The sequence below is a fragment of the Drosophila obscura genome, unplaced genomic scaffold (genome assembly GCF_018151105.1).
Source record: "Drosophila obscura isolate BZ-5 IFL unplaced genomic scaffold, ASM1815110v1 contig_37, whole genome shotgun sequence".
In the NCBI taxonomy this organism is placed as follows: Eukaryota; Metazoa; Arthropoda; class Insecta; order Diptera; family Drosophilidae; genus Drosophila; species Drosophila obscura.
Window position 1 is genome coordinate 859,210 of NW_024542825.1, and position 19,891 is coordinate 879,100.

Sequence of the window (19,891 nt, forward strand, 5' to 3'; positions counted from 1 at the left end):
TAAAACATAAGAAGAAAAAACATATTCAGCTACCAGCACTCACATGAATTGAGTGCACCGAACAATGCAAAGAGCATCCAATAGGTCTGCGAGAAGAACATCCAGCCCTGCAGGTCGTGCAGGAACTCCTCGGTGCGTGGCAGCTGGAACCAAATGGCGCCCGCCATCAGTGCCAGACCGATGGTCTGGAACCAATTCAGCTTGGAGAGCATGCGTGGCTTGGCCTCCTTAAAGTTGCGGCTGGACAGGACACAGAACTGGGTGCGAAAGCTTGTGGGATATGACAGCCAGTCCTCGTCGCCGTTCGGCACACTGCCGGCACTGTACGAGTGACAGTCGCTGGAGGCACAGGAACTGAAGTTTGACTGCGAGTCGGCACCGCACCAGACCAAATGTTGCGCCGCCTCCTCATCCTCCTCCACCTGACAGCCGCTGCTGGTGTGATGTAGATTTTCGTATTGGTGATGATGATGATGATGTTGGTGATGCTGATGATGATGATTGTGATGATGATGGTGTGGCTGGTGGAGACTGTGGTGATGCTGATTGTAGTAGTTGTTGATTATATCATCGATTAGAATGCTATCCGGTTGCTTTTTGGCCTTGGACTCCTCTCCGCTGGGCTGGAGGCTGCTGCTAATGCAATTGCGATTCAAGTAGTTGCCATGAGATTCCTTGGCCGCTACGAACAGCTTCTCGCGTATATCCGGATGGGACTTCAGTTGCTCCACTGCAGGAGAAACGACGAAATGTGATTAGATTTCACGTAAAACATGTGTGTGGAGTGCTTTAGGCACTTACAGACAAAGTCAGCGGGATTGTAGTGCGGCTTGATGGTCACACCGATATCCTCGAAATGCCTGTAAATGTTGTGCACATCCCCAAAGTAGGCGGTGCGACCCTGATGCAGCAGCAGCAGCTTGTCAAACATATGGAACATCTGCGACGACGGCTGGTGCACGCTTATCACAATTGTCTTCTGCTCCAGCTGTGCATAGCGCTTGAGCACCTTCATCAGCGAAATGGCAGAGTGGCTGTCCAGCCCAGAGGTGGGCTCCTAAAAGAGAAAGAGAAGCTTTCAGTTTAAGAGAGAGCCATAGAGAGAGATAGGGAAAGACCACTTACATCCAGGAGCATGAGCAACGGATTGGTCAGCAGCTCGCAGGCTATGTTCGCCCGCTTCTTCTCGCCGCCGGACAGACCCCGATTCAGATAGTCCCCGAAACGTGTCTGCTGGCAGCAGCCCAGCTCCAGGGCCTCCAGTATGTGATCCACCTGGCGCATCTTCTCCGCCCGCGGCATGGACTCGGGCAGACGCAACAGCGCCGTGTACACCACCGTCTCCCTGAGCGTTAGCTGCGGAAAGAAGATCTCCTCCTGCAGCACATAGCCGATCCGGCGACGCCATTTCTTTGAGAGCGGCTCACGGTTGAGGAAGACGCTGCCGCTGTCGATGTGCCGCTGTCCGCTGAGGCAGTCCAGCAGCGTGGTCTTGCCGCTGCCCGAGGGCCCCATCACAGCCAGCACCTCGCAGGGACTGCAAAGAGCATGAGAGCAAGAGAGAGAGAGAGAGAGAGGGGGGAGAGAGAGAGCGAGAGCGAGCCCAGAGTAGAAGCATGCAAGCATGAGAGATTACGGTTAGTTCATTGGTTCACTGGGTCTCTGGTTCTTGTTCGTTCTGGTTTTAAATACCCTTGCAGGAGGTACTATAGAGTTCGGCCGAAGCTTGCGACACATGGAAGGAAATGTAGAAAAACTCATATTACGGATACTCATCAATGGAGAAGTCGTTCTAGCGTTCTATCTTTCCCCTTTCTGGCATTCGATATATGCGACTCTTCCCATATGTACAATAAGACAATAAATTATCAATCGAAAAGAGCAACTATTAAACTGTACAAAAACTTGTTCGCCTGCAAGGGTATTTACACTTCGGCATAGCCGCAGTTAGCTTTCTTCCAGTGCTCGGTTTACTTGTTGGCTCGTTTGTTGTTTCTGTTACCTGACAAATCCACTCACATCGGAAAGTATTTTGCGTTCGTTGTGCAAGACATTCAGATTCTGAAAGGTTAACTGTAGCGTGGGTGGGGTGGGCTGCTGATGCTGTGGCTGCTGTTGTGGCGTCCCAGCTGTGGTTGCAATCGGTGCAGGGCCACTCAGGAAGGGATAAGCCAAAGCTGCTGGCGTGCCACTGCAAATGTAAATCAAACAAAATTGTTTAGTTATTGAGGCGCAAAGATATATGATACATATATGAATAAAGATTTGGTTCACGGTAAATCAACTTTTGCGTTATCGTTTCAATTGCATTATTTTGGTGGAGCGGAGCTTTTCCGCAAGTACAAAAATCTTTTGTGCAAAAGTCAATGTACCCTGTTCCCGCGCGGACAGGCAAAAGTAAAATCAATGCAACAAAAGTTCTGCCAGCTCTCCCGTCTCCCTTGCACAATAAACTGTGTCTCGGCTCAGGTACCCCTCCTCCAAGCAAGAACCAAGCCAGAGTTCTCACTGTCAACTGTTATCGGAAATATCACATGTGTGGCGGTCGCATTATCACTCTCCCTCGCTCACACACACGCACCAACGCACCAACACTCAGAGACGCGTAAAGAGAGCGTGAGCTTAGAGCGTGAGTGTAAGCTGTGCGCTGTGCGTGCTCTCTGATTCGTACCCTGCAGTCGTGGCAAAGCAAAGGCTTATTGGCTTTGTTTAACATTATGAAACAGCAAAGAGGAATTTGCTTTTTTAGCTAGCTTACAAAATGGATTAAGCTTGTGGTAGGTTATATATATATGAAGTTATATAAAAATAAATATTATATTTATTGTCTTCTCATTGTGAGGACGTTTCGCCTTCTACATCCAACTAGAGGGTAACTTCTAGTATATATGTTAACTATTCGATCTTGCTTATTTCCCTTTGCCCGACTCACGACTTCACTCCTACTACACACACAAACACACGCAGTGGGACGCGACTGGGAGGTAGACGCAGCAGAGAGTCAATAGCCTCTGCGGACGGACGGACTTGCATGGTGCGCCAGTTCTCTCTTCTTTTCTCTTGCTGCTGCTGCTGCTGCTGCTGTTGTTTCTGTTGTTTGTGTACCCATCAAATTTATTTAAATATTTTCTTTGGCTGAAAGTTGAAGCTGAAAAACATTCCAAATAAAGAGAGAGAGAGAGACTATAGATAACACCGTTATAGTTATAACATCTATTTCTGGATCAGAAATCCAATCAAAAATCAGCAGCAGAGGCAGAATCCGCAGTAGCAGAAACAGCATCATCAAATTATTCCACAATAACAAAAAAAAAATTTAATTTACAAATTATACAGATATGTAAATTTTTGATTGACTCCTCCGTTCGTCCGTTCCGTCGGTCGGTAGGCGCCCAAAGTAAATAGAGAGCCGCGTCGAGTGCATTGAACCGCACTGTGCGTGAGTGCGAGGGAGAGCAGGCAGCCGGTGACAGCAGCAACAACAAGAACAGCGACAGAGAATGAGAATGAGACGTCATGCCCAAGTGGGGGTCAATGCAGTCAGCGTCGGGAGAGGAGAGAGAGCAGACAACAACAACGCCAAACAAAGCCAATGTGCGCGCACAAACACACTCACGCACACTCATGCACACAGACTGCATGCAAAGTATGCGAGGAATACGTTTAATTATACCCTGTACAGGGTGCGCAGGGCGCACAGTGGAATAATTCTTTAGCCATCTGACAGGAGCAAGCACAGTTCCGGCCAATATCCTTTGGTATGTCTCTGTCAGTCTGTCCGAGGGCCAATCACTATCGCTTTAACGAAGGCCAGCAGCCACGATAGGAAACAGAAAACTAAATCAATTATAGCACACGACATGACATGTTAGTAGTGGGTATCCAGTCTGAATAACGGCTACAAAGTTCTTAATTGATTTTATTTTACTAATTTTCTTTTTTTTCGTGCTGGTGCTGACGGCTGTTGCCTGTCTGACTGCACGGTAAAATTGGCTCAGCCAATATCCGGGTTTGATAGGGAGCCGGAAAATAACTAATTATAAATTCCTAGAGGCAGCTAACACATGTAAATATCAAAGCTAAAGTTGAGCCTTAATTTCTTAGTTCCTGTCTTAATTTTAGTAGTAAAGAATATTCGACATTAAATCAACAATAGGAACTTGTAACATTTTAACATTTTTTTTTGTTGCTTTCATAATTTAAATTGAATTTTTCAATACGCAACGAGTTTAATTTCGCGACACACAAAAACAAAGTATTGAGTTTTAAACAATTTTAGCTGCCAATTCTTTTATTTTTTTCCGTTTATATTGTCGAGTTTTCTACTCGTATTTTATTGGGTTTTGTTTTCGATGTCCAAAGCTTAAATACTTTCGCTCGTGGACCAGACGCTAGACGCTTGACGTAGATGCAAAACAAAAAGAAATTTAACCATCAAAACTAACTTTCCAAAAGTCGTATGGAAAATGTGCTCAAAATTTATGTCGGTCTGGGCCAAAGCCCAGCCCAGGACTGCCAATGGATTTCCCTCGGGCACTTTCCATCGCCTCCTTGGTGAAAAATGTAGTTGAACCTTTGCTGGGTCACACAAAACGTTCTGCATTCCCACATTCTGGTTTCAAGTCCGATTCTCTGACTCAAGCCCCAAGCCCAAGCCCCATTGTTCCAAGCTTGACCCATTTCGGTTATGGCCCCTCACATGGCACAAATCCCCCAATTGAATGTGAATTTTTTCGCAAAGAACAACGAATTTTGGCTTGCCTCAGCTGGCGCAACACGTGACATCACTGGCGGGGTCATTTCACATGAACTCTTGTCTTTGCTTTTGTGGCTTTGCTTTTGGGGTGGAGGAGAGCGAGCGCGAAACTCTTTTCAGCATATGTACGAACGAGCGGTGTGTCTTGTCTTGGGAAAAGTAGTTTTAATTTCTTTGGTTTCTTTTCCTCCTACAATTTGACTTTCTTTTAATTTGGAAACGACATTTGAGGCGGACCCAAAACGTCGCTTTGTGTGCCAAAGATCACGTAGGCCCGCCAGTCTCGAAAGACTGCCTCAAATAGAAGCCTCCGCAATTATATTTTTTTCGCTTTGAAAATCTTCCTTCTAAAGTCATGAACTCGTAGACCAATCCTTGCCGGGCAGAAGATTTCTGCAGTATTATTTATCTCACAGAAATATTAATGTAAATTTTCAGTTCAAAATATTGTGCATATTTTTTTAGGTATTTGTTACAGCTTATGTCATGGCTGAACACAGGAATCATCTCTCATCTTAAAATTACAAGGGAAACCGAAAAGCGATGTAAGCGATGTAAGCGATGCTCCCCTTCCTTTCTTTCTTTATGGCAAACATCTACCCAAAAAGTTTCGGCCAACATCATAATTTACGTAAATAGCGTACTCTGACCAGCGACTCTGACTCCACTTTGGGGCCAAGAACCCTCACTGACCGAGTAACCAACCGGCTATCAATTTACTTAACCCAAACCCAACTATGATGTGATGCCATTTCTCTCGACTCTTGATTAAGGCCAACAACAACAACAACAATCAAATCGAAGAAGAAACTAACTTTGAATTAAGTTTTTCTGTTTTTGTGTTTTTGTGTTTTTGTTTGTTTTTTTTTTCGTTTTTGTTTGTTGTTGTTTGCCTGGCACACAGAGCTGGGCTGAGGGGTTTCTTTTGGGGGAACACGCTTCATGGAGGAACTGGAACTGGCTTCTTGAATACGCGAAAAGGTTATTGACTTTTACAACAAGCAAAACAGACGCCAAAAAAAAAAAAACAACAACAACACACACACACATAATAATATAATTCACACACATGCTGTGTGTGGGTCAGCAAGAGAGTGTGCAGGGGGGGAGGGCGAGCAAGAGTGTGAAAGAGAAAGGTAGATCGGTGTAGGATGAGGAAAGAAAACAACGCAAAAATTACGTGAAAGTTTGGCATTGCATACAGAGGAGACCCCGCCGTCTGTTACCCAGTGTCTTGTCTGTGTGTGTGTGTGTGTGTGTGTGTATTTATGTTTATAATACCCTTAAAAAGAGGTACTATGTGGCTGAGCAGGCGTTTGCCAACCAGACAAGGAATTCTACATTTATTTTTATTTATTTGTTTTTTTTTTTATGCTCAGAATTTAATTTAATTAAATTGAATGGTAGAAATGTATCTGCAAGTGTATATAAAACTTCGGCCCCCCAAAAGCTACATAGTTGTTTTTTCTTGTTTCCGTGTGTCTGTGGCTGTGCCTGTGTGTGCGTGTGGCACGCAATCGAAAGAAACATTTTTGAAATTCTTATCTCGTTTGCTTTTTTTTTTTCATTAAATATTTCTGCTGCTGTTGTTGTTGTTGCTGCAGCTGCTGTTGTGGAATTCATTGACCGATATTAAACAAGTTGCCAAATAAAACAGATGATCGTACATACATATGTATGCATGTACCTATGTACCTATGTATATGTGTATAATGCTTGTTTGCTTATATCGTATAATGGATATCGTAAGGGCCTGGCCTGCAGAGTTCATTGACGCTGCTGTCTGCTGCTGCTGCCTGCCTGCCTGCCTGCTGCCTGCCCTACCGCAGTCGTCTGTGACGTGCTCTCCGCTGTTCTTGTTCTTCAAGAAATTTCAATATAAATAGAAGATGAATAGAAAACAAAATCATTTAAAAGAATTGGGTCACGAATTTTGTGCAATTTATTTGATGTTCTGTTTTTAATTAATTTTTTTCTGGTTGTTGTTTATTTATTATGATTTTTTTTGCGCGTCTTTTCTGCCTTTTGTTGAACTTCCTAAAACGTTTGACAACAAATTCCAGCTGCCCCGATGCTCTCACGTTGACTTTGGCGTTTTTTGATTGTCGCGTCATTGTTTTGGCATGGTACCCTGTACTCAGCATGTTCCAAGGGTATGTACAGCATAAAGGAAAGCTTACCAAACATTTACCAACTGTTTTTTAACCAGTTCTGGCATCACTTTCCTCTCACTGCGAAATTACATATAATTAGAGGGTATTCTCTGCTCGTAACCTGTTATAATAATTATTTTTTTGTTATTTCTAGCTACGACCACGCTCAATTGACTTTTTTTATTGCGTGCTTTTGTTTTTGCTTTTCTTTCTGCCTCTCTGCCTGGCGCTGGCGCTGCCTCCCCCCTCTTACCATTTCATTCCCACTGCCTGCTTCTTTTTTTTCTTAGTGTTTTTGTTGCTGCTGTGCGGCTGGCTGGCTGGCCTGCTGCCTGCTGCCTGCTCCTTCTTCTTCTTATCTCTTTCTCTTGCGCTGCTCCTCTGCCCCTCTGCTTCTTATGCTTTGCCTTTTATTTTTTTTTTTTTTGCCGTGTTACTGACCCAATTCTTTGTCAGCATTTTTTTTTTGTTCGTTGTTTCTTGCGTCTTCTTTGGATTTTATTTGATTTTTTTTTGGTCATTTCTTTTTGATTTGTTATTTATTGCTGCCTTAATTTGTTGCCTGCTGCTGAAGGTGGCGGAAGGGCGGAGGGGGGAAACTATTCAAATTGGTTTTGCCTTTTAATACCCTTGCAGAAGAGGGTGGTATGATATATAGATATAATATATAGATGTATATTTATTTGGCATATAAAAAACTCAACCATCTCTAGTTTAATTATTTTTAACATAGCTCACAAAAATGCAAACAAAATCAATATTTTTCATGGCCATCCGCCAGGGTATCTAAAGTTTCGACACCCCAAAATTCTAGTCTTGATTTCTCATTTTTTTTTTTTGTTTGCTTTGTGGCTGTGAATGTTTGACAAATGTGCCAAGGCTTTTGGCATAGAACCTCATCGGGTTTTTGGACTCTCTTTCGATCTTGGACTGGAATCGCGTGGCTTGGCTTGGCTTGGAAATGCAGGTCATGCTGTGGGTATAGCAGTCGGGCGGGGAGAGCGGGGAGCAGAAATGGCAGGCAGGCAGGCAGGCAGGCAGGCAGTTAACTAACTGGCACCAAAACAACATGTCGTATACGTAATTTATGCATGCATATCAAGCATATTTATATCATGAACGTCCGAACGAGACCAGTTCGAGTGGGTCTCTTATGGGTCTCTTTTGGGTCTGTTGTGTCCTCGTCTTCGTCTCACTTCCCATCTCTATGCATTGCTCCATGTGTGGGTGTTGTTTCCCTCTCTCCATCTGCTTGGCAAAATTGAATTGGAACGGCGGCAGCAAGAGAGGCAAGAGAGCCAAGTGAGCCAAGAGCCAAGATGACGATGACGATAGAAAGCAGAACTTCAACTGCACCAAAACTACTTTCAGAGTTGACCAACTTTGGTTATGGCAAAGTCCAGGCCAGGCTAAGACTACGTACTAGTTGGCTGTGCTGTGAGGGGTTAGGCCAAGTCTTTGTATTTCAGTTGAACTCTGAAGGATATTCGATTGATTTCACTGCTAAAAAACCCTGAAAAGTATGCTACTTTCTCGCGCATCATATCTCAAATAGTCAAAATGGTAATTTTGGTTTTTATAGTAGCTTTCATTTTAATATTTATATGCCATAGCTAGCAGATAATTGTTAATTGCATAAGCATATGCATAAATAAATATAACTATTAATATAATATATATTAATATTATTATTATTATTAATATATTATGGAATTTGTTTGATTTCAATGAAACTACTTTTCATTTTGGGCTTTGAAATGTTCTTTGGATTCTAATGGGTTTACCAAAAGCCTCAATCAATAGTTTCGTATAAGAGCTGAGTCGTTGAACTATAGAAACTAAACGTGGAATCGTTTCACTCAGCTCAGTTGAGCACTTAGCGATGCTTTACTTTAGTAATATTAATTATAATAATATTTAATTTCACTCATCTAAATTCATGTTTTATTGATTTATTTATTGAAGAGTTTCAGAGTATCCTGAAATATTGTTAGTGGATTTTTTTTTTATGTATTTATTTATTTTTTATTTCCCTTCTACAACTGATTCTTTTTCCAACCAAACCCTTAAGATTATTATATTTTTAACCTATCCAACCCCATCGAACTACTCTGCACGCTCTCAGCTGGCTACTATCTTCCGTACTGCCTAAAGGCCTTTTACCAGCAGCCCTTAAACCTACTCTACCCCACCCTTTAAAGCCTGTTTTAAATACCACGCACCGCCTCCATATGCAACCTCGGCTCGGCCAGCCATCAAATGCACTGCCGAAGCAATTAACGAACAAAGTAACAAACTCATTTAAGCTTTTCAGCGTACGCTGCACCGCATAGCCCAATATGCCAATGGCAAACAACCTTAAACGGCCTTCCCCCCCACCACCACCACCACCACCAACGACCTGCCGGGCTGTGGCTGTGTCGGTGCCTGGCTGGGGGTTGGGGCCTGGCAGTTATATAACATTACTTGGTGGCGCATACTCGTAATTGAAATGTGGGGTCAAAACCATTCCGAAGCGGCCAACAAGAAAGACAGAAAAAAATACGTAAACCACAACGGCAACAAAAAGCCAGCAACAAGCAGTACGAAAGACGCAAAGAAACGACGAGAAACGACGACGACGACGACGAAGCCAAGTCGTGTCAAGTGGCACTTGTTGCTTGAGGCAGAGGCGATGCCCACCGCCACCGCCACTTTGGGGCAGGAAGCAAATATCGCGCATACGCCGTGTGTGGTGTGTCTGTGTGTATGGGGTTTTTGTTTGCGAGTGGTTCAAGTTGCAATAAAGATTCAAAACGCAGATGAAATTGTTGTGTGGCTGTGTGGCTGTGTGTCGTGACTTTTCATGAGATGAGAGGAGAGAGATACATACATACATACATACATATATTGCAATATTGCAAATGAAACAAGAAAGCGCTTTCTTCTTTCGGCATGGGCCTGGGCCGCCACAGCGGCTATAGCAGCCCCACACCCTCCCCCCCTTGTATTTACGAGCAGATACTTATAGCCAAGCTCTTCGTCTGCAGACTGCGGTTTCACGAACTTTCACGTCATTGTGTGGTAATTAGTTGAGCTGGGAATTATGCTTCCTAGTTAGCAATTGATTGGCATCCATCTGGGGCGTAAGTCCACACTCCACTCCACTCCATTCCATGCCACTCGAAGCCAAAGCCAAAGCCAAAGCCACTTCACTACTCTCAGTGGCATATACCCCGCCCTGCCCACCCATGCTGTTTCCCAGCAGAGATGTGTATAATTTAGCATATTAATTGACACAGTTTCTAGTGTTTTCCTTTTTGTGTTTTTGCTCTTACGCACTTTCTCTCAATGCTTTAAGAAACTTTATGAACTATGTAAAAATTATAAAAATGCTGTGGAAATGCTTGCATTGCCAGCTGAGACAACAACAACAACAACAGCAGCAACAACAACGAAAAAAATAACACAAGAAAGCAAGCAGCCGGCAAAGTGAAAGAAAATACTAAATGCAATTTATTGGCTGAAAGTGTCACTGCAATTGGGTCAACGCAATCAGTTGAGAATGCCAATAGCCGCCACCTGGCTGTAGCTGTAGCTGTAGCTCTAGCTATGGCTTTAGCTTTGTCTCTTTGTCGCTTTGTAGCTTCCTCCTCTCACTGTCTCTCTCTCTGTCTTTGTCCCTGACTGTTGGCCTGACCAACAGAGCAGCCAACAGTCATTGCATCACTTCATCCAACAGTGATATATACCCCCCCGCCCCCCTATACGTGTCCAGTAAAAACCAAAGTGACACAAAACAAAATGTGTGTGTGTGTGTGTGAATTAGTTGTGCAAATATTGATAATGCAGTTGAGCGCACAACGGAAATCAACAGATGAAAACCAGGGACACACAAACACACACACACACACACACACACACACGCACCTGTGGATGGCTGTTGCCTGGCTGCCAAAAATACCATGAAATCCAATTTCAATTTGTATGTGTTGTTGCATTGTTTGCAATTCTCTGAATTTAATTTGCATTTCATTTGAAACAGAGAGAAACCAAAGCTGCTGCCATGATATTCTTTATTACAGGGATATACGCGATGGTACAGGAGAACGAAATAACTGGATGTTCAACAGCAAATGCAAATTGTAAAACACTTATACCATCGAAAAGGTTTTGGCAAATCCATTTAAATCAACAAATAAAAACTTTTTGTGCACATTGTCATGCAGTTTCTTGCACAGCATTCGCTTGTGCCGCCGCATCAAGGAAGGACGTGCACCTGCATGAGCTGATAATTCTTCTGCATGTAGCTGAAGCGTGTGCTGCAAGTATATATCTCCAGTTGCAGCCCACACCAAAGACAAGCACAGAGGAAGGGGTGCACACAGGTAGCAGGTTGTGGAGGGTAACACACAGAAATGAAAACCAAGTGAAACTTGGGGAAAAAGTCGACACAAAAATGTCTTTGAGTGCGGAAAATGAGGCAGCAAAATGTCATAAACAATGCAACCGGCGAAAGGCGGAGAAAAGTCTAAAGTAGCTGCAATTATGTGCACATGCATACAAACATATATACATACATACATATATATATGTATCTGTGTGTGTCTCAGTATCCATATCTTTAGATATTTTTTTTGTTCGCCCAAAATAAATTTTTTTTTTTTTTGGGTAATTTCTGGCGCGGCCTTGCAGCTGTCAAAAATGTATCTGCCTGCTCACAGTTCCATCTGCATCTGACAGCTCGGACAGCACATGCGGGCAGCCAATTTTCACTGGGTCTGGCACAGATAAAATAATTATCTGATCATTGAACTTTGCCGCTTGACATTTGTCTAGCTTTTTGTGTCTGTGTGTATTTTTTTTAAATTATTTGCGTTAAACTTTCATCCAAAATTGCGCGACTTTTGTCCAAAATTGTATTCAAATTGGGTTGGCTGGCTGGGTGCAGATTTGGGTCAGGTTTGGTTTGGCTTGGCTTGTACGGGGCGTTTCAGAGCTTTAGAGCAGATTTATCTGACATGGTTAAAGGGCTAATATCGAAAGAGGTCTACTAAAACTTCAAAGCAGTAATTGAAAAAGATCATTTATCGATATCATTCTTATTCAGATAAATGTTCAAAAAATGTTTACCGAATAATTTACAGCTTAGAACATTACAAACAATATAATAACTCCAGAATAGCTCACAGCTTAAATGAACAAGACGACGAGAATAACTTTAAAGTGGTATAACTTCTGAACCATCTACGTTAGCACAGAAAATCAAATTACACGGACAGACAGATGTTTAAACTTAATTAAAACAAACTTCATTTCTTTTTCAACATTTTTTTTAAACAGTTTAAAATTTTAATAATAAAAATATTGCCGTTTTCCACCACACAGTTTATTTGAACCAAACTCTTAAAAATAATTTTTTTTTGATTTCAAATGTTCTTATTAACCAAAAACTGTAGTGTTAAGTAATTTCACAATAATCTGGATTCTAGAAGAACCCCCAACTTAATACTTAGTCATCTCATAATCCATGATTTTAGTTAGACAACTATAATCTTATCGCTTTGAAACGCACTGTATCTATGGGATTAAACGAGTATATTTCGTGGCGATTATTTGCCAACCCCCCCGCCACACGCCATATAACTATATAAATATGGGTTTCGCTTTTTAGACGTTACTCTGTGTGTGTGCGTGTGTTTGTGTGTGTGGGCGTGTTTTATTGCGTTCCAAATATGATTTTAATAAGTGTTATTAAGTTCGTTGAGCATGTTTCGTTCCCCTTTTACCCCCGTTCTCTCAGCCGAGTTACCGGGCAATAATAATCCCTTCCCACCACGCCATGCAATGTGTAATTTTTGGGCGTAGTTGTCAAAATGAGTAGGAGATAATAATGGCAGCCAGCACTCGCAAATGTGGGAAAATTCAACAGAAAATTTGTTGAAATTTGTAACTATTTCACGGAAGTATTTACGAAAATAAATAATGATGGGTTTGATTGCGATATTTTCATGGAATTTGCATTTTGAATATCAAAATATTTAGTGCTTGTTAGAGCGTACTTATTTAGTTTATCCTTTGTTAAGTTGTGGATTATTGCTACCATCATTGAATATTTGCACATATTTTAGGTACATATTTGTCTGCAGTTGATTAAATTTGCATATAAAAAGAATCTTCGTCTGAGGTCAATAAATATCCATGAATATTTGCTAGTAGTAGCCAACCCTCCACCCATGTACCTCGCAAAGGCATCGAAGAAGCTATCCAATAGATAACGAAGACAATGTATAAGCACAAAAGAGTGGGTGGAAAGTAGGGGATGGGGAGGGGGGGAAATGAAATAGAAATAGAATGAAACGAAATGAAATGCAGCAACAGAAATGCTAAAATCGAACACAAATTGCAATGCAAGGCGAAGGAAGGAAAGAATAAGAAAGACAAACAAACAAACAAACAAATAAACAAACAACAAGGCAAAGCACAAATCAAATTATGCTGAAGAGAAGGTGAGGAGGCACTCTGCTGGAGAAGGGGGGGTCATTCTATTCAATTGTTCATTTACATAAGTAGGTATGTACATATGTATGTATGTATGACACAAGGAGAGCCAACAATAGTGGGTGTGTAAGCAAGGCTGCCTGGAGAGCGGGCGAAACTGTCCTCACATTCTGTTCAATATACCTTGCAGGCAAATATACAAATACAAATGACGTTGACGATGTTGAGAGAGCAGAGCAGAGCTCAGCCAGAGACGTGACGAGAAAGAAACGCACCAACACCAACCAGCAAAGAAGTGCGGGAAGAGGAAGAAAAACGTGCGAATGGCGCTGAACGGCGCAGCAGTAGCAGCGGCAGAGACGTGACGCAGCCAGCGGGCAGAGGAGGAGACAGAGACTGAGACGCCGGCTTGCCGGCCATTGAACTTACGAAGTGGAGCTCAGAATTGGCGAAAGTGAAGACCCAATGCCGCAAGCGGAACGAAGACGGACGGCACGGCACGGCACACTACCCTCCCTGCCATTCCGCTGCCCACTAACATAAAAGAGACAGATAGAAAGAGAGAGAGAGAGAGAGCAAGAGCGGGAGAGATAAAGCACGATCTTCGCATCGTATCGTTGTTGCTGCTGCTGCTGGTGCTGCCCCTGATGACGCAGTAGTCAAAAGGCAACAACAATAACCATAAAAACACAAAACTGATGATGAAGCAGAAACAACACAAAAAAAGGCGATTAGAAGAAGTTGCTGGATGTGGAAGCAGGCAGCAGGCAGCAGGGAGAGGCAGCGAACGAAGGAGAAAGAGAGTCGCGTCTCTGCCACACTGACTGACTAACTGACTTGGACTCCATCTACCACGATCATTAAGTTGATTATCATTGTTCTTGTTCTTTGTTTTTCTTTTTTTGTTGGTGTACCCTGCAACAGCAGGTAGTATGAGTTCGAGCAGATGTTTGTAACCCCCAGGCTAACACCAAAACAAACAAATATTGATAAAACAGTGGCAGAATGTTTCTGCATATTTCTATCCAAGTTGAATCACTTGTCACACAACTGGCCATAGAACCCAATCAAACTGCAGGGCAAAGGGTATTCACAGCTTTGAGTCAGTCGACCCTTGGCCATTCTTTGTTGTTGTTAATGCATTCGCTTCTCGGAAGAACACCCGAAAATAACTAAAAGAAAGATACAAACGACTTAAAAGCGAAAGAACCCAAGAGCAGCAACCAACAAGCCAAGCACATTCTTGATGGCATCACAAACACATTAAGAGAAGTAAGAGAACAACAACAACAACAACAACAAGAGAGAGAGAGAGAGAGAAACACACAAGAGGAAGGCAATCCGGCCGAACCACTGACACACACACACACATTTTGGTAAGATGAGAAAAAGAGACACAAGAAGAAGAGAGGAGCGGCAAGGCAATTTGTTTGAAATGTAGGTCTATAGGTTTCACGAAATCTCCTCTATATATGGGGGCCAAGCAACAACAGCATGGCAACAGCCAGCCGAGAACAGATGGGAGAGAAAGATGAATCGGATGAGTGCCTGTTTTTTTTTTTTTTAGTTTTTGTTTTTGTTTTTTTTTTTGCTTTCCTTTCCTTCCATTATTTTGGCCATTTCTGGGGGCAGCATTCGATGCCAAGCACGCGATTGCACTGAGAGAAATGGAGTTGAGATAACTGCAGCTTAGAAGCTTGCTCTGCCTTGGACCCATTGAAAACATCTTCAGTTCTGTAAAAATGTTCTTTGAGTGCATTGGAGCCCACTCACATTGAAATGCCCTAATGGGTAATCTTTTTGGCTTGGAGCTGACTTTTTGAGAAAAACTGAATTTTTGGTTATTAGCCGGCAGGCTTTTAATATTGTTCCTTTTGCCTGTTGTATTCTGGACTGTTTGATCTGATGTGATGTGGCTATTGTGGTTGGGTCTTAATGGTACTGCCACAAGTCTTAGGCATTGTATGATTTCCAGCAGCTGCAATGCTGCAGTGACTGCAAATGAGTGTTTGAATAACTTATTTGAATGGCCAGGGCAGGATACGTATATTTTTTGTAGTGGTGGTAAACAAAAATTAAGAAGAATATGTACATATAGATTCTAGTTTATCTAAATCCAACACTTATCTATAAATAATATAATTCGAATTATATTAACTGGAACTTTTGTTCTTAATGCTGGGTAAGTAAATCACTCAAAAAGTACTGACACATTTTTAAAGGAAGCCAATAAACATCATTAGGAATTATCTGCCTATATCTACACATCGGAATATGCTATAGTCGTGGACTCTAACCCATATCGTTCTGACTCGTTTACTTCTTACAATATTTAGATTTGTTTTTTTTTTTTTTGCATTTGTTTATTTGCCTTCGTATTGGTGCCACAGCAAATGCTGTCCGATTGCTTGAACAACAAAAATTGCAACTCATAAACTTTGGGATTTGATGCTGAAGCGCTTTAAAAGCAAATCTCTTGCCACAGTTTCCTTTTGGTTGCTTTTTTTGTTTTTCTTTATGTTATTTTTTTATTTATTTATTCTGGCCTAATGTCATTACACAAAAACGTTCCGGCCGAACCGAACCGAAGCGAAGCAAACGAGTCAACGCCACAAAAAAAACACAACAAAAAGTGTACCAAAGCAATTTATTTTATAGCCCGGCGTCTGGCTAAATGCATTTGGTAAGTATTTTATTGCTTTGGCGGATTTTTATTTGCGATTTTCGCATGATTCGTTGCTGGTCAGCAGCGGGGCCCAAAAGGATAGTTAGACGAAATGCTTTATGTGCGTGTTGTGCAACAGTTTGCCTGGCCGGTCTCCAAAGCAGCCTGGCTCTCGGCTGCCGGACAATTAATAAATATCGGGGTGGCGCCAATTAGGCTAGACGGACCTCCGAGGGGCAGCTGGCAAAGTAATTGGCTTAGGTGTTACTTTAAGGGGTTGTCCTTGTCCTTATTTCGCGCAAATTTATTTAACTATTACCCAAAAAAAACCTCAGTCAGGATGTATTTTGCGGTGTAACTTTCACCTGCCTTGCATATGCTATTCAGAAGCTTCTTTTAATTGCCCTTTCGAGGTATTCTAATTTTAATATTTTAATATAAATTTTAAACTCTCATTAAACGATTTTGGGATGCATTTGTGTGGCTTTTCAACTCTGCACTGGCAATGGAATTCGTAAAACGAGAAACTAGTTTAAAAGCCACAATTTTTCGGAGTATCTATGGTAACTTTGTAGCTTCCTGGAAAAAGTGCAACCAGTTAAAATTTCACATTAATTAAATTGCAAAAAGGTTTCACAGCTGCCGTATTTGGGTCACATTTTGGCTCATAAATATGTGCTAATATATGTACATATGCCACTGGCAGCAACATTCATCAAAGGCTTGTGTCTGGGTATTAATTTCCAACATATTTGGTTAATTGGCTTCCACAGAATGCAATTGAATATTCAAATTAAATCAGATTGTAAGCAGGTGGAAAAAACAGTTCGGAAATGCAAGCAACTGTATTTTCCGATTCATTACAGACAAAATAAGAGAAACAAATTAATTAAAAATTACGTTTTCCCCAACATTTAATGTGGCATTCATTTGAAATAATCAGACAATATTGAGACTGGCTCTGTGATACTCTGGTAGCAACAAATTTTAATAATTATGGAATTATATTTGCAGATCTGTACGTGAGTATAAATGTTGTAAGCCCAAAACAAACGGGTAATGAAAACTGCAGTTTACTCGTACGTACGCGTATACGTATTTACGTATACGCCATGTGGCACAGCCGTAAAATGAATATTCGATAAAGCCAAACAAAAGATAGAACCGAAATGCAGCCAGACAGAGAAAAGCTATAGGCGAATGTCTCGAACAGGAGATACCCCGGTAGTAATTACGGAAATGTACACGTGGGACACATACTTGGATGCTAAGCAACTCTGGGAGAGATGTTTTGTTTTGGAACTTTTGTTCCTTATTCTTTAAGCTTTGATTATGCATTAACAATGTGTTTTAGCACATAAATAGTGAGTGGTAAAGCTAATATATCTTTCAAAGAATATCTGAATATAAATTAAAGAGTTCGTTGACGTATCCCTCTGTCTGTCTCTTACCTACACTTGCATGAGTTCAATATACCCCATGCACTCGCTCTCTATGGTGTGCCGGGTATACAAAAACTAATCAAATGTGGAATAATAACGAGGCAGATGATGACTGGCGCGTCGCGGGTTCAAGAACGTTCATTTGGCATGAACTTGCAAAGGCCGTTAAATCCGTGCAATAGAAGTGAATGCACTCGACCAGAAGCAGCTGCCGCTGCAGCCGAACAGAGAGGGATAGATAGTATATATTGTATATACTGCCGCCTGCAACCGCAATTTAAACTAATATCTTGCAACAACAACAACCATCAGTGGCAACAGCAGCAGCGGCCGCAACAGCAATCCACAACAATGGCAATGACAATAATTTATTTTTGAATTAAATTTTATTCGTTTTGCTAAGCAACAACAGCAACAACCACAACATCTACATGTGCCATCAGCTGCAACAATAGAGATACTCGTATCTGTGTATGCATATGCACATTTCAACCACAGACTCTCAGCTCGGGGCACCGTGGCTCACAGTGCTGCGAAAAAGAGAAAGGGAAGAATTTCGATTTTGGAAAGCATTTGAACTTATTGCTGTGTTATATCTTTTGAGAGTCTTAAACCCATTTAAATGGCATAGCTTAAGGAGAGTTTTCTGTGCACTGCGCGCTGGAGTTCGGAAATTCCCTAGAAATGCTACCGATTACCGATCCGATCCCTGTTATAAAACTAAAATATTGTAATTTCTTGCATTCCGCTCAACTATTTTACTTGTTCTCAAAAATTCTAGCGTATTCATTATGTATTTTTATGAAATTTCAATCTAAATTAAATTAAAAAATTAATTAAATTAAAATAAAACATGGTTAACTTTTCCGCATTACTTATAACATTAAGATTCGATTTAGATAATATTTTTGGGCACTGAATTATTGTTATATAACTAATCACATGAACGAAGAAATCTTTTACATTTTTCACGCCACTCTTCGTGGCATCTGGAACCACTGTGCACTGTGCTTGGTGCAGTCGCTGGCGCTGCAGTTGGTCTTCGGTTTCTTCGGTGACTGTGACTGTGACAGTGACAGTTGTCAAAGAGCGACGCCGACGTTGGCCTCCATTGCAGTTCGCTGCCCTGCCCCCTCCCGTCCGCCAGCCGATGCAGTTGTCCCGACTCGACTCGACTCGCGTCGCCTCGCTCGTCGTCAGTCATCAACGCCCGCGCACACGTGTCTCTCTGGCGCTCTCTCCCCCCGTTCCAGCTGTCCAACTCTGTCTCTCTCTCTCTCTCTCTCTCGCGCGCTCTCGCTCTCTCTTTCCCCGTGCTATTGGTGACTCTTTCGCTCGCAGTGTTATTGACACTGCCAGGCCTAACGGTAGATAAAACCCAAACGAGGCAGACAGGCGCTCCGGGAACGAACGGCATGGGACGACGGAACGGGAACGGGAACCGATCCGAACCGAAACGCAGAGAACACAGAACTTCGTCTCTATTTAATTTTCTATTCCAGATTAAATTATAATAAATTGCAATTTTTCTCTCCTTTATTTGCTCTGTTTTTTTTATGTGCTTCTTTCTTTTTTTGTGCGCATTTTGTTGCGCAATGCGTTTTCCTGTTTTCGGATCGGTCTGGCAATTTGTTCTGTCATCTGTTGTCGCCGTCGTCGCTGGTGGGGTTTTCCAGATCCACAACACGGGGCAGCGGGATGCATCTGGGCGCCCACACACACACAGAGCCACACAGCCACAGAGGCCAGTAGGCAAGCGGTAAGTACAAAATGTAGATGCTCGCGTACTTGGCAGGGAAAAGAGCAGCCACATCTGAGCATCAGACACACACACTTCAATGTGTTTTCGAGTTTGTTTGCTCTCAATCTCAAAATCAAACCCGAAAGTGCATTCAACTTGCGGTCGGGCAAAACAAAACACAAACAAAAACAAAACGATTCTAATAGAATTTACAAATACTATTTGGGGTATTCCATGCCTGGAGCATAGAGTTTGCTCTAGATTGGATTAGCAGATTTCGATCATCAGCTGAATGCAGCTGGAGCTGCATAGCTGTGTTCTATATCGGATGCATTTTACAGTGAAAGTTTTCGCTGCAGCAGAGCATTGAGTTCGCATTGAATGCAGTTCTGAGACAGTGGTTCTGATTCATTTGGCAAAGATCGTAGCACAAAGTAAATTCAAGCATCTGCAAATTTGTTGATGATTGATATCACTGGGTATGCTACATCCAACGATATCGTTCGACAATGGCAATTATTCCTGGCATAAATTGTTAGAATAGACACAAATTGAACTCTGATGCTCCCCAGGGATATTGCTTTCCATCCAGCAACTTACATTTAGTAATTGCATTGAGAAAGCACACACAGACTTCACTTTTAACAGCCAGCA

The 19,891-nt window shown here is 42.1% G+C and overlaps 1 protein-coding gene across 1 annotated transcript in view; it reads right to left on the reverse strand.

Moving 5' to 3' along the window:
• LOC111080838 (ABC transporter G family member 21) overlaps nucleotides 1-19,891 on the reverse strand; it is a 29,684-nt gene that overhangs the window by 812 nt on the left and 8,981 nt on the right. The window contains exons 2-5 of the mRNA XM_022376685.2: nucleotides 2,003-2,191; nucleotides 1,126-1,537; nucleotides 802-1,057; nucleotides 44-730 (exon numbers count right to left, since the gene is read on the reverse strand). Of these exons, the coding sequence (XP_022232377.2) occupies nucleotides 44-730; nucleotides 802-1,057; nucleotides 1,126-1,537; nucleotides 2,003-2,191 (1,544 nt within the window). The remainder of the gene's footprint in view (nucleotides 1-43; nucleotides 731-801; nucleotides 1,058-1,125; nucleotides 1,538-2,002; nucleotides 2,192-19,891) is intronic.